At 42.3% G+C, this 16,073-nt stretch overlaps 1 protein-coding gene across 1 annotated transcript in view; it reads right to left on the minus strand.

Moving 5' to 3' along the window:
• The window catches only part of tmem45b (transmembrane protein 45B), a 38,318-nt gene extending 23,437 nt beyond the window's left edge, over positions 1 to 14,881 (minus strand). The window contains exons 1-2 of the mRNA XM_084319609.1: positions 14,790 to 14,881; positions 4,186 to 4,387 (exon numbers count right to left, since the gene is read on the minus strand). Coding sequence (XP_084175735.1) covers positions 4,186 to 4,375 — 190 coding nt within the window. The 5' untranslated portion in view covers positions 4,376 to 4,387; positions 14,790 to 14,881. The remainder of the gene's footprint in view (positions 1 to 4,185; positions 4,388 to 14,789) is intronic.
• Between the last annotated feature and the right edge of the window lie 1,192 nt (positions 14,882 to 16,073).

A 16,073-nucleotide genomic window follows, 5' to 3' on the forward strand; every position in this document is an offset into this window, starting at 1 on the left:
TAAGCAACTGTCTAAATAAAGAGACATAAGAAGATAATGAGGATGTGTTTATTCAGTTGATATGCCAAGATAAACATTTTCCCACCCGTAATACATGAACAACTACAACGTATTTGTACAACATAATAATGTCTTCTACCAACAGGGTCTGGTATTGGTGACTTTTATCTATTGCAGGACCAACAGGGAGCGAATGAGAGTTGCCACGGTAGAACCAGTGACGAAAGGAAAGCACTGGAGTAGAATCCAGAAGCATACGGAACAAACTTTTCAGTACGAATGGAGCTATGAAAGTGGATTTTTACAACATTGTGGTTAGTTTTCTAGTTTGCCAGATATGCGCAAGCAAGCTGGTATGTGGATACCAAGATAGATACCAATTTCCTCAATTTCCTTCCATTCAGCTTGCACCCTGGCTGCAAGCTAGTTTAACACAAATTAAGGGAAGCGGATACGGACCAGCTAGCATAGCTGTTGGTCAAAGACACCTAGAGTTTTAAGCTAGGCTAGTGGTCCATATCCACTTCCATTAATTTGTGCTAAGCTAGGCTAGCTTGCGGCCGGATACAGTAGCTTTCTACTGAACACAGAGGAAATTGGCATCTATTTTCTTGTCCCGACTCCGGAGAAGACGGTAAGCACATTTCCCATAATCTTGCCATGTTCCTTTAAAGGAAAACTCCAACATTTTGGGAAATTAGCTTATTTGCCATCTACCCTGGAGTTAGACAAGAAGATACATACCTTTTTCTTCTCTGTGCATGCAGTAGGAGTAGGAAGACGTTGGGAACTAGGCTAATGGAGGAACCTACTTCCGATGACTAGGGTGACCACCTGTCCCGCGACTCGCGGGACAGTCCTGATATTGGGCCGTTTGTCCCGCGTCCCGCAACAACAAAGCAATGTCCTGCAATTCAAAGATAAAAAAAGAAAAAAAAAATTTATTTTTTATCTTTCAAAGATTATTATTTAATTTTTTTTTTAAATGTTGTTAATTTAATGCCTCGTTCCAATACCCTCTTATATTTAAAATAAAAAAATCGGGCGACGTCACAAACCAATGCATTGCGCAGCCGAGCAATAGTATCCATCTGCAGGACCACAGCACCGAAACATTTAGGACCACGACACTTTGCGGACCCACACTCTCCAGACCCTCGCTCCCATTGGCTGATTTGGGTCACGTGACCGTCCCACCCAATGGCTGAGTGGAGAGTGTGGGTCCGCAAAGTGTCACGGTCCTGAGAGTATCGGTGCTGTGGTCCTGCAGCAGGATGCATCTCCAGCCGAGGCTGCTGAGCAGCTCACTCGAGTCGCGCTGCCTGTCACCTGTCCGAGCCGGTGTTCTGCGAAATTCTACTACTCTGCTGAGAACTGCTGCCGTAGCGCGAATCGCCTATATATGTTTGGACAGCTGGGTGACGTCACCCTATAGTTCACTCCGAATTCCAACAGGTGTACCGACATTTTATCATCTACAAATACATTCGGCTGCAAAGCCAATTACATGCAAATATTTACATGCATATACAGTTCAAAAGGTGCAATGAAAAACATATGTTTAAGATATTGTTTAAGATATATCAACAACAAGACTCAACAAGACGTTCGTCAGCAAGGTGGCAGGATATTGTAGTGTGAACGATTGTGGGTCATGCGAATGCGTGCGCCATGCGTGCCAGCAGGTATAGTAGAATTTCGCAGAACACCGTTTCAGATGATCCCCAAAAGGTAGAATGCAGGATCTGCCACTGACAGGAGCTTCACCATCACACATGGAGGAGAGGGGGACGTCACATATAGTTGTTCAGCAAGTCTGGCCCGACTATTATTGAGAACTGAATCAATCAGAGGGTCGGTTTGTTATAATAACAGAATACACGGGGAGTATCGCCGGGACACTGTCCAGAGGGAAGGGGGCAATAGAATCCGGAGGCTAATATCCCCAAAACCGGAGGTGAGTTTAATAAGATTAATAACAAAATTAGCTATATATAGCCTACCGTCTGCGTCGAATATGATATATAGGCATTTAAATAATAAATACATTTATTTAATTTGAATTAGCAATAAAAAAAAAATTTTATATATATTTTTTTTTGCCACCCTCGCCCCCCTCCCCCCATACGTGTCCCGCATTGTCCCGCAAAAGCAGTGCTGCTGTCCTGCGACTGAACCATTTTGACCTGGTCACCCTACCGATGACTGACGCTAAGCTAGGCTAACGGTGCACGTCTTCCTACACCTACTGCATGCACAGAGAAGAAAAAGGGTATGCACTCCTTCACTGTCATCTTTCTCTCCCATTACAGAAGCCGAGACCCTGACACTGGTAACGTCGAACCGTCCGACTACATGCCAGCTGGACCAGCTACCCTCCCCACTCCTCCAGACCATAGCACCGGACATCCTCCCATTCCTAACTGCAACCATCAACTCCTCACTCAACTCGGGGGTGGTCCCCACCTCCCTAAAACAAGCCCGAGTCACGCCCCTCATAAAAAAACCAACCCTGAACCCCACCATCATAGCCAACTATCGCCCTGTCTCTCTTCTCTCCTTCCTTTCTAAAACACTTGAACGTGCTGTATCCAACCAACTTACTGCTTATCTCTTACAGAATGACCTCCTAGACCCCAATCAGTCTGGCTTCCGGACTGGCCACTCCACAGAAACGGCCCTCATTGCGGTCACAGAGGCACTTCACTTAGCAAAAGCGAAAGGCCTCTCCTCTGTCCTGATTCTCCTAGATCTATCTGCAGCCTTTGACACAGTCAACCATCAGATCCTCCTCGCGGCCCTCGCAGGAATGGGAGTGGCTGGATCTGCGCTGACATGGCTGACATCATACCTCAATGACCGCTCCTACCAAGTGTCATGGAGAGGGACTCTGTCGGCCACCCGCCCCCTCCGGACGGGTGTCCCCCAGGGCTCGGTCCTAGGACCCCTTCTCTTCTCCCTCTACACTAAATCACTGGGTAACATTATCACGTCTCATGGCTTCTCATATCATTGTTATGCCGATGATACTCAACTCTTCCTCTCCTTCCCTCCCTCAGATATCCACGTCTCTGAGCGGATCTCGGCCTGTCTGTCCGACATCTCCGCCTGGATGACGACCAACCACCTCAAACTGAACCTAAGCAAAACAGAATTGCTCCACCTGCCGGCCAAATCCTCCCCCCTGACCGACCTCTCCATCACAGTCGAGAATGCAGCTGTGACCGCGTCGCCGACCGCCAAGAACCTTGGTGTTGTCCTCGACGACCAGTTGAACTTCTCTGCTCACATCGCAGCGACAACCAGAACCTGCAGATTCCTCCTGAGCAACGTCAGAAGGATACGCCCCTTCCTGACAAAAGAAGCCACCCAACTCCTCGTCCAATCAACAGTCATCTCCCGCCTCGACTACTGCAACGCACTGCTAGCTGGCCTCCCGGCCACTGCCACCAAGCCTCTTCAACTCATTCAAAATGCAGCGGCCCGCCTGATCTCAAACCTACCGAAGTCGGCCCATGTCACACCACTTCTTAGGGACCTGCACTGGCTCCCCATTGCTGCACGTATCCGCTTCAAGGCCCTCGACCTAGCATACCGTGCAGCAAAGGGAACCGCTCCCGCCTACCTCCGGTCAATGGTCTCTAACTACACACCCTCAAGACCCCTACGCTCTGCATCTTCTGGCCGCCTCAGATCTACTCCTATCCAAGCTCCCGGAGGGTCATCAAAGAGAAGCCGCCTATTCTCAGTCCTTGCCCCACAATGGTGGAATGAACTACCCATCCCAGTTAGGACAGCCGAATCCCGTCCAATCTTTCGCCGTCGACTAAAGACTCACTTCTTCAACCATTATCTGAAATGATAAAAAAAAAAAAAAAAAAAAAAACGAACCCCGACTAACCTTAATGTCATGCACTTGTCCTAATAAACTAACCTACACTGTAACACGCAACACTTTGATGAACATTGTTACTCAGCTGATAGAGTTATACCCTTCTTGCTGTCTTGTCGCACAGAACTTGTAAGTCGCTTTGGATAAAAGCGTCAGCTAAATGACTAAATGTAAATGTAAATGTATGCATCTTCTTGTCTAACTCCAGGGTAGATGGCAAATAAGCTAATGGAGTTTTCCTTTAAGTTTGGAGAAATTATCGAAGCGCATAACAATGGGAGGAAAATACTCACCAACAAAGGCAGCAAAGATTGATAATGCTCCCTCAATGTATTCCATCCTGTTGAAGAAAGGGGGAGGTGGGTGTCGTCCTTCAGGCTGGTTCCTCCTCCAGCAGCGCCTCAGTGTGTATTTTACTGTTAACCAGAAGCCAAACAGCAGGAAGAAGCTGCCTGGGATAGCATGGCCCCCAAAATTGGCCATCCTTTGGTATGCCTGGAAACATTCAATAAATGCATTTTTAAATGTCTTTAAAAATGTGTTTATAATAATAGTCATAATAATGCTTTCGCCCCATATTTGTCTGTTTGTCTGTGAACAAGACATCTTGAAAAGTCATGGCCATACAATTATCTGAGAACATTCATGACCCTGAAGGGAATTTCTGGTGTTTTGGCCCCCATGACCTTTCCTCAGGCCAAACTGAGAACAACAATGGCCGGATTGCCATAACATTTTATGTGCGCATTCATGACCTGAGAGGAAGACAAATTGATTTAGTTCAAACAAGCATATTTCCTGTGAACAGTCATCTCTCCTACAGGGAGACACATTCCAGTGTGAGCTGTGAGCACAGCTGTCAGAAGTTCCACAGTTGAGGTACATTCTAGTCAGATGTCTTGCTGGATGGCAGAAACTAAATATAGCCCCATCATAATAATACATGTTAGCTGGGTCAGGTGTAGGCATCCGAGTGTTCTGCTTTCAGATCCCTCTGAAAATAATATTGTAGAAGAAACTTGTGATACAGCTCAATGACCTTTTCTCCCACGTCACAACTCTCCAATAGCTTGAATGAGACAGCGCTGAGACCCACGACACAGTAGCTATAGTCTGCATACAGTATAAGCTCTACTGGCTTGTGTATATATATACTGTATGCACCTGTCAAGCCTTTTTCTCTTATAGCCTAATCCCCTTTGACAGACCTACTGTAAACATAACCGGATTAATCGCCAAATCTTCAAAATAATCTGTTAGTTCTACACAAACTGGCCTGAATATACTACAGTATAGCCTGCAAATAGAAACAAACTTCTTCCTGCCTTGCTACCGCTCAACTTCACAGATTGGGCATACTGGGAAAACCTCCATAATTATCCCGGTCCCAAAAAAGAACTCCATCAGCTGCCTGAACGACTACCGTCCAGTCGCACTCACCTCCCTACCCATGAAGGTCTTTGAAAAGACACTCAAGCCCCACATCATCTCTAGCCTCCCATCCGGACTAGACCCCCACCAGTTCGCCTACAGAGCCAACAGGTCCACGGAGGACGCCATCGCCACGACTCTCCACTCTACCCTGTCCCATCTGGAGAGAGCGGGGGGCTACGCACGGCTGCTCTTCGTGGACTTTAGTTCTGCATTTAACACCATCCTGCCTGACATACTAGTGCCCAAACTCATGGACCTTGGACTAAACCATCCCCTCTGCCGGTGGTCTAAGGACTTCCTCTCTGACCGCCCCCAGAGGGTCAGAATAGGCCCCCACACATCCACAGCCATCAGCACCGGATCCCCCCAGGGCTGCGTGCTGAGTCCCCTTTTTTACTCTATTTATACACACGACTTCACCGCAGTCCACCCCAGTAACACCATCATCAAGTTCGCTGACGACACCACCGTGGTGGGCTGCATCACAAAAGGTGACGAGACCGCGTATCGCGATGAAATAAAGCAGCCGTCAGCCCTGTGCAAGGATAACAACCTACAGCTGAACAAGCTAAAGACCCAGGAGATGATCGTGGACTACAGGAGGAAGAAGACCGACATACAGCCCCTGTATATCGACAGGGGATGTGTGGAGAGAGTCTCGGTCATCAAGTTCCTGGGTGTCGACAGCAGAGGCACAGCAGAGACTCTACTTCCTGAGAGTACTGAGAAACGACCACCTCAGACAAGACCTGCTTGTGTCTTTTTACCGCTGCTCCGTGGAAAGCATCCTCACCTACTGCATCAATGTATGGTTCCTCAGCTGCACAGCCGCAGAGAGGAGGGCGCTCCAGAGGATCGTCAACTCGGCCCAGAAGATCATCGGCTGCCCCCTCCTATACTATACAACTCCTGCTGCCTCAAAAAAGCAGTAAAAATACTGAAGGACCCACACCACCCGGGCAACAAGCACCTCGTGCGGCTGCGCTCGGGCAGGCGTTTCAGCGTCATGCCCACCCGGACTAACAGACTGAAGTTTAGTTTTTATCCCAGGGCCATATGTGCACTAAACTCAGCTAAATTTTAAAACAACAGTCTCCCTTGCACCCCCCCCCCCCCCACGCACACACACAACATTAAGGGATAGTGCAATTATATTTTATACCCCCCTGTTTTATTAATGTTATTCATGCCCCACCCCTGTTTTTATATTTAATACTGTGTTTAGGACTGTTTTTATTTTTTTACTAGCACCTAGGGTTGCATTTTTAAATTTCGTTGTAACAACTGTAACAATGACAATAAAGATCTATTCTATTCTATTCACACTAGATGGGCACTACTATACAGCCGGCAGATGGAGGCAGAGCCCTGACCTCCACACCAGAGACAAATCACCCCAATTAGTGAGAGGAAAATTACTGTTTTCAGAGTGGGTAGAGAAGAAGGGCTAACAAGGGAACAGACAGAAAAAGCCAAGGAAGGAGAGTAAGGCCATGTCCACACGTATCTGGATCTTTTGCAAAACACAAATTTTCTTCCACGTTTGGGCCTTTCATCCACACGTAAACAGTGTTTTCAGAAACATAAACTGAGATTTTCGAAAACACATTTTAAAGTGAAGATTTTACAAAATATCGGTTCAGTGGATCCTTGTAGCCACTGTAAACGCATAGTCTAGATAAACAGACTGTTGTTCTATGGCAATAGGCGCCCGTAGCCTTGAAGCGCATGAAGGTAATAAGATGGACAGCGCCTGGTGCTGAAATGACAGACAGAAATAGCATGTTTCTTCCCCCTCTAATGTATATATTTTCTTTTATTGATCTCTGCCTCTTAAGCAGTACTGTATATTTGTACATCATAAATGTCTGGACATAACAGTACTGTATCTACAGTGAGACAGATTCGGCCATCAGACGCTGCTTGCGTGTAATTGTAATAGGGATGTATGATACCAATGCAATAGACTACCAAAGAACCTTGAGTCGCACTAGGCTGGGAACAACCCTGGGTCAAGTGATAGTAAACTGGACTGGACGAACAACATCGAGGCCCTACAGGAAGGGACAGAGCAGACTGTTCTTCCTGAGAAGGCTCAGGTCTTTTAATGTCTGCAGCAAACTGTTGCAGATGTTCTACTATGGCAGTCTGTGGTTGCTGGTGCCCTCTTCTTCGCTGTGGTATGCTGGGGGGGCAACACCAACACACACAAAATAAACAACTGGTGAGAAATGATGGTAAAAATCTATGGAATGTTTTAAATCAAATTATGGGTAGAAAATCCAATGTCTGTACACCCTTTGTTGAGTCATATGGAATTGTCCTAACCAAACCATGCGATATTGCCAACCATTTTAATGATTTTTATGTAAGTAAGATATCTAATTTTTACCCAGCTGATGAATGAATGAATGAAAACTTTATTTAACAGATTGCAGAATGGGTACAGTACAGTACAGCTCAATACATACAATTGTTAAGGGGATGCAGACCAGAGAAAGACTTTCGTCTTGTTTACATCAGGGTCCCCCATTTTCAATTCATCATAACATATATGACATACACGCAGGCCCGGACTGGCCATCGGGAGCACCGGGAGTTTTCCCGGTGGCCTGGCCTGCACACATGTAAAAAAAAAATTATATATAAAAAGAAAAAATTAAGTTTTTTTTATTATAATTTTTTATTTTTATTTTTTTTGCCAGGCCATTGTTTTTAGTTGTGGCAGCGGTGCGGCGCGATAGTTTTTAGATAACCTAGATGGGTGGGGAACAACCAGGAGTTCACTGTCTGCGACAGAGTTGGAGAACCATCTGACTCTCTCTTCCTCACGTGGACACACACACACAATGGAGCCGTGCTGCCGCTTGTGATTGGTGGAGGCGGGACCAGGCGATACAACTGATTGACAGCGGAGGCGGCGAATGGAATGGCAGATGCACACTCCCACTTTTCTGGAAGGAGTTGTTAAATCTGACATTACAAAAAACAATATGTGGTGGTTATGATTGGGGCTGAAGTTGAATAAACAATTTATGAAAGAGAGAGATAATTACACACCTTTGCCACATTGGCTACAAACATAATCACTGCAACGTTATCGAAAAAATAAGAATCTGATCAGACACAAGGGTTAAGTTGTTGTTCCCTTTCTAATTTCCTCAAAAACATCTAGTCTATAGTTAATGTGATCAATATTATTTGACAATTGATGCTTTTTGTTGGAAATTTCAGTCAGTGAGCTCATACTTTGAGCTCATTTAATAGTTAAAATGATTGAGACAACGCAATCTTCTGTCTTTGTTGTGCATGCATGCGTGTGCTCACCACACACGATACATGTGTCACTATTCTGGCAGTGGCTACTGTTATTGTTGTAATGAAAGGTCTGTTATTTAATGTTTATGTAAAGGATATTTTAACTGTTGATGGGTAGTGCATCAGTAAAGTGAATATGGTATTGTGCTCTTGCTCTGGTGGAGAGAGTACCATTGCTAGTGCCACAACCGTTTTATTTGAGGTTCATAACAGTACATTGTACTAAGCAATTGTTGGCTCATTAGTTAGTGATTCACATGCACTAGAATTCACCAGAATGCAGGAAATTAAGTCTTTGTAACAAAAAAAATCCGGGTGGGGGACCCCCAGACCCCCCGCTTAAAAAGTGGCCTGATTGGGGCTATATCTCCCGGTATGAATTATTTCCCCAGTCCGGCCCTGCATACACGACATACAGATAGACAGTACTGCTACATTCATACATTTATGACATACCAGATTTGCAAATACAGTACTGTTTGTGATACAAAAAATAGAGTGCAGTTATTAAAAGGAATGGACAGTGGAAATTACACTGGACAATCTTTGAGGACAACCAACCTGTGTGCCTGCTGCTGCGCCAACAATTAGCATTTCAATGGTGTGTGTTTGTGTGTGTGTGGGGGTTGCGCCGCATTCCAATGTCACACCTACATATACACAGTATAGTCACTCAGTACCAGTCAGGGTACCCCCTGTTGTGATGGAGGGAGAGACGAGACAGACTGAATGAAAACTTGTTTTCAAGTTTAATGTACATTAGATCTCTTGTTTTCAAGTTTAATGTACATTAAACAATAAAAAGGTAAATTCTTTTTCTTTTTTTTTTTAATAAAAATAATGTGTCGACTGGTCTGGGAAGGCATAGCCTGCCCGTGGCTTACACACCCGCCGCCTATGGATGCATCCGTTATTTAGTTATGCCTACTGGACATTTTCGTTTACATAAGTAGATTTTTAGTTTGTTTATTTATTAATTAAGCATTACATCACGCGCAGGAGTGGTTTGTGAACAATAAACCATGCCTAGGGGTGGTCGTTAGACCCCCCTAGGCATGGTTTATTTTTCACAAATCACGACTGCAAGTGGTGTAATGCTTTTATACAACTGCCACATTCATCCAACCTTATTGCTATACAATAAACACACATGAATCGAAGATTTATTGAAAAAACCATCCGCCAGAAAAAGTAGTTCCCAAAAAAGAAAAAAAGAGAAATTGCCTCCATGTGGAAGCAGCTCGGAAGTGCATTCAACTGTTCTCAGTAGGACATCCAACCAACTAACACATCCAACTTTCTTTCAACTAAGACATCCAACCAACTAACACATCCAACTGTCTTTCAACTAAGACATCCAACCAACTAACACATCCAACTGTCTTTCAACTAAGGCATCCAACCAACTAACACATCCAACTGCCTTTCAACTAAGACATCCAACCAACTAACACATCCAACTGCCTTTCAACTAAGACATCCAACCAACTAACACATCCAACTTTTCTTTAGTTTTTAATTATGAAGTTAGTGGTTGTTATTGGAATGATTGATTGATTGAACATTTTATTACCAGATGCAAATGGGTACAATACAGTACGGCTCATTATACAACGGCATGCACATTTCTCGATTCTGATTGGCTGAAACAGTCCATTTACACGTATGTATAGGGCACACTCCACGCTCCTGATCCCAGGACCCGCCCACAACCGAATCACATCACTCCGCCGTGCTGATTCTTCGGAGAAAACAAGATGGCGGACAATAATCTTTAACAAATGGATATGTTGATAGCGTCATAACGACTAAATATAAAGCGATTCTGTCACGGCTAATGTCTTAGTCCTTTAAACAATGTTGGATGATGTAATTGATGGGTCATGAGTCATTGTAGAACAAAAGAAAAATCGCGGATTGATTGATTGATTATTTGCAATTTTATTTTAAATTTCTTCTTCCTTCCCCCTGACTGCAACACACACACACACACACACACACACACACACACACACACACACACACACACACACACACACACACACACACACACACACACACACACACACACACACACACACACACACACACACACACACACACACACACACACACACACACACACACACACACACACACACACACACACACACACACACACACACACACACACACACACACACACACACACACACACACACACACACACACACACACACACACACACACACACACACACACACACACACACACACACACACACACACACACACACACACACACACACACAGGAAAGTCAGACTGAGAGAGACACAGGAAAGTCAGACTGAGAGAGAAGCAGCTGAGTGCTGCGCTGTTTTAAGTGAGCATGGTCTATTGAATTGGTTGATTGCTAATTTTATTACTGTACGCCTGGTTTCCAACTGGTTAAGTTTAGGCCCTCTAAAGTGAGTTTCAAAAATAAATTAAAAAAATAGGGCGAAGAAAACTTTTTTTTCCCTATAGGGCAAAGAATTTTTTTTAATTTGTTTTACCTACTTTCTATAGAAGCATCTAAGAATGAAGTTCTATAGAAAGTAGGTCTGCATACCCTTAACAATTGTGTGTATTGAGCCGTACTGTATTGTACCCATTCTGCATCTGGTAATAAAATGTTCAATCAATCATTCCAATAACACACAGTTGGATGTGTTAGTTTGTTGGATGCACTTCCGAGCTGCTTCCACATGAGGCAACTTCTCTCAATCATTCCAATAACACACAGGTGGATGTGTTAGTTGGTTGGATGCACTTCCGAGCTGCTTCCACATGGAGGCAAATTGTCTTTTTTGTTGTTGTGGGAACTACTTTTTCTGGCGGATGGTTTTTTCAATAAATCTTCGATTAATGTGTGTTTATTGTATAGCAATAAGGTTGGATGAATGTGGCAGTTGTATAAAAGCATTACACCACTTGCAGTCATGATTTGTGAACAATAAACCATGCCTAGGTGTAATGCTTAAATACACACAATTGTTAAGGGGATGCAGACCTACTTTCTATAGAACTTCATTCTTAGATGCTTCTATAGAAAGTAGGTAAAACAAATTAAAACGTTTTCTTTGCCCTATAGGAAAAAAAAGTTTTCGCCCTATTTTTTTAAACCTACTTTAGAGGGCCTAAACTTAACCAGTTGGAAACCAAGCGTACAGTAATAAAATTAGCAATCAATCAATCAATCAATCAACTCAATAGGCCATGCTCACTTAGAACAGCGCAGCACTCAGCTGCTTCTACAGTCTGACTCTCCCCCGCCGTTGGAGACAGCAGTGTGTGTGTGTGTGTGTGTGTGTGTGTGTGTGACAGTGTCAGGGGGAAGGAAGACATTTTTTTTTTAATTGCAAATAATCAATCAATCCGCGATTTTTCTTTTGTTCCACAATGATTCATGACTCATAGATTACACAATCCAACATTGTGTAAGAGACTAAGACATTCTCCGTGACAGAATCTGTTTATATTTAGTCGTTATGACGCTATCAACATATCCATTTGTAGAGATTATTGTCCCCTCTCGTCTCCTCCCCTCTCCGCTCTCCGCTCCCTCTACAAAGTCGAACGGCGGAGTGATGTGATTCGGTTGTGGGCGGGTCCTGGGACCAGGAGCGTGGATTGTGAAGGATAAATACGTGTAAATGGACTGTTTCAGCCAATCAGAATCGAGAAATTTGCATGCCGTTGTATAAGTTAATATAAACCGTGTTTCGAACGTTTGAGGTTGTTAAATACATGCGTTTGATTTATTTAAGTGGCGAGTGACGTTTTTTTCGTCAGCTTATTTCTCGAGAGATACAATGTTGAGACCTTGAGATCACAATATCACGATTCCGAAACAAAATAAGGCGAGGCATTATCACAAACTGTTGCAAAGATATTTTATGTTTTGCTAAACAGGTCTAGTTTTGTGCCCGGCTTCAGTTAAAAGCCTAATTGCATTCTAAATTTAGTTAATAGACGCACGACAGAAGAGGTCTGCACCTGATGCTCTCTGATGTTGCGGATAGTTGAGGACGATGGCACCACACTTGAACAGTACAATGCAATTAATGAATGTCTTGTTGTAATTAGTGATAAGGACTCGCCATATTTTGTTTCAGAATCCGGAGATTGTGACCAACATTGAATCTCTCCGTCGCCCAGTGCGCAGAAGTAAAGCATTGAATCGTGACTTTGGTTATTTCCTCTGGAAAGCATCTAAACCTCCGCTTTATCTATCTATTTATCATCTATGTATGTCAATATAGCCAATGGAAATGCTAGGAATGGTCACGTGGGCTGGGTGAACCAATGGACAATTCCTATCGTTTCTCAATCGTCCTGACCGCTCGTATACCACTATGGTATTTGAGATATCGCTTATCGCCACTGGCCTGCATGCTTGGTGGAGCAATTTATATGCGTGTATGTGTTTGCGTCTGGATCAGGTTTTTTTTTTTTACACTGTCGTGTGGACGAGGATTTTTTTAAACAGAGCCTGAGGATATCAGTTTGGCAAAAGATCCAGATACGTGTGGACATGGCCTTAACTTAAGACTGTTGTGATTTTTTGACTGTTTTATGTTGGATAAGTGTGTTGCCACTTGCTTATGCAAAGTAGCTACCTTTTGCATGGCTGTTGATTACCATAGAGGCTGTGTGAGGCCAGGGCTGCTGAATTCATGGACGTTTTATAGTGATTGAAATGGAAAATAAAATAATATGTTTAGTTTAGGTGGCTGTGGTCTACTGCTGTGGCAATACAAACTGTATATACCAGAGGTGGGAATCACCAGAGGCCTCACGATACAATATTGTCACGATACTGTCACAATATTGTGATATTGCTATATTTATCTGCAATAAAAAATATATAAATCATTGGTTTTATCTAATAAGATAAAATGTTCAGTCTGTTTACCTCACTCTAATAACAACATCAAGTCCTAATGCACTTTGTACCATAAGGGCTAGCACAGGCACTTTAAGGCAATATGCACTTTAAATTGGAACACTGAGCTCTTTTAGGTACTGTAGCATTTTTTTTATTGTTTGTGAAATACCTCTATTGTGGGGATTGCATTGCATGTATTCTTGTGTGTTTTTATATTGTATGTTTATACTGTATGTACTGTATGTTTGGCACCAAGACAAATCCCAATTAACCATGAAATGGCAATACAGTTTTCTATCCATCTATCTATAATTCTTAAGATACACTACATACCAATGGATAAACTACATATTCTAGATGTTTATTTCGTTGACTGACTAGTGCAGTATACTGTAGCTCCTCTTCTCGTTGGGTTACTGTGGACCTTTTGCTCTTGTTTTGGGTCAAGTTTGTTTACATAAAGGACTGGCGAGTTCAGTCAGACCAGTTTTACTATAGCTGTCAGCTCCAGCCTGACACGCAGACATACAACAGACATACGGGTGGAGAGTGACTAATCACAATGCTCTTTTTAGGTAAAACTACTTTTTAGTAATTCTAAAAGCCTTTACTTTTACTTCTAATTGACTACATTTTATTTTTTATGATGACTACAGAGTAATTTACAGTAAAACAGTTATTCTAGACATAACTAACATGAGCTTTGTTGGTATGATTATAAAGGGACTACTGCCACAAAAGCTTTGACTTATATAGAATCAAAATGTACTCTTACTCCTACTTAAGTAAAATGTGGAGTAACTTGAGTATTTCATTTCAATACAGTTTCCACCTCTACATTGAAGTACCAGTAGGAGGTATAGACCAAAGCAAAACAAATATTATATTTTTCCAAAGTGAAATTATATTCTTTGTATATGTGTACATATACTTATAGTATATATTTTTTTCCCATATGTACTTTCCTGCGAGTATTTTTACAATGTATGTTCGGTACTTCGTATACTTTCTTGTACTAATTCCAAGCATATGATTAAACATTAATAATTTAATGTTTATTTAATGGACTCGCTGTATACGAAAACATTTAATATAAAAGCGCAAACAATTTCCGCCGGCCTTTCCCCCACACTGTTACAGGACAGTAGGACATTAGTAGGAATTTAACAGTAAGTAGGGAAAGTGTCTTCCCTAACATGCACACAGTTTAAAGGTTGAATAAATTAGTGTCCATACCTGATTTGCTGCTATATCCCAAAAGGCTTGTGCGTTGTTAATCGGTGCTGGAACTCCTGCCAGCTGTGAGATGAACGTGTGTTAACCCCAACACACACCTGCGGTTTCACCTGTACTCAAGATCATCCTGTGGCCACGCCCCTCATTTGCATGGCTGTTTTGCCAGCAAAGGGACGCCCTCTAAGTCAAACACGGTGTGGAGACAACCAAACAAAGGCTATGAGGAGAAGCACTGAAGGGGTTTTGAATAGGGAAATCTGTATCACAGCAACAAAATGACTTGCTACAAATCAAACGCATTAAGAGAAAATACTTAAATGTGATGTGATTTTATAATTGACTGCATTTTTTTATGTGAATTGTAGGTTTTAAAGATGTTTAAAATTAACCACAATCTTTTTATTGTGACAGATTCTCAGGTACAGATGAGACTCCCCATTTAAAGAGATAGGGGTCAGCAGTGGCGATTCTAGGAATTTTTTAACAAGGGGGCACAGGCGGGGCATGAACTTGTATGGGGGGGCACCAAAAAAACGGAAGTAAATTTTTTTTGACATGCATTTTTTTCTTTTTATATAATATAGCTACGTATGACCGGTAAGTATAAAGGAAGTTGGGTTTATCTAGACAGGTAGCCTAAGTGTAGCAGGTAAGGTATAAAGGTAAGTATTAGGTTACATTATTTTACCAATAGCAGATCGGACAACTCTTTTCAGCCATTGGGGTTCATAGAAAATATTTTATTGGCACCACTGCTGTACAAGTCTCTTTTTTTCACATGAAAGACACAACAACACAATAATAATAATAATAATAATAATAATAATAATAATAATAATAATAATAATAATAATAATAATAATAATAATAATAATAATAATAATAATAATAATAATAATAATAATAATAATAATAATAATAATAATAATAATACATAAGACATCACAGGACAAAAACATATTGCAATAATGACAAGATAATAGAGATAAAATAGAATAAATAAAATTAAAACAGAAATAAAAATTTAATTATATTGATAGACATTACAAAAGAGATTCCTAATTACAACAATAATTGTTCACCCAAGGGCTGTCTACTATTAACAAACCTAAAACATGTTAGCCATTGTAGGTCATTCACCAGGTCAGAGCGAAATAGTAAATTATAGGCACAACTCCCAATATCAGTAACGGGTCTATTGTTCTAAGAATAACATTTGTCTAAGAGCCCAATAGCCAGCAAGGCCACTGGACTGGAGACCAGAAGCAGAGCAGCCATTGTAGT

The sequence above is a fragment of the Notolepis coatsorum genome (assembly GCF_963971535.1).
Source record: "Notolepis coatsorum genome assembly, chromosome: 8".
In the NCBI taxonomy this organism is placed as follows: Eukaryota; Metazoa; Chordata; class Actinopteri; order Aulopiformes; family Paralepididae; genus Notolepis; species Notolepis coatsorum.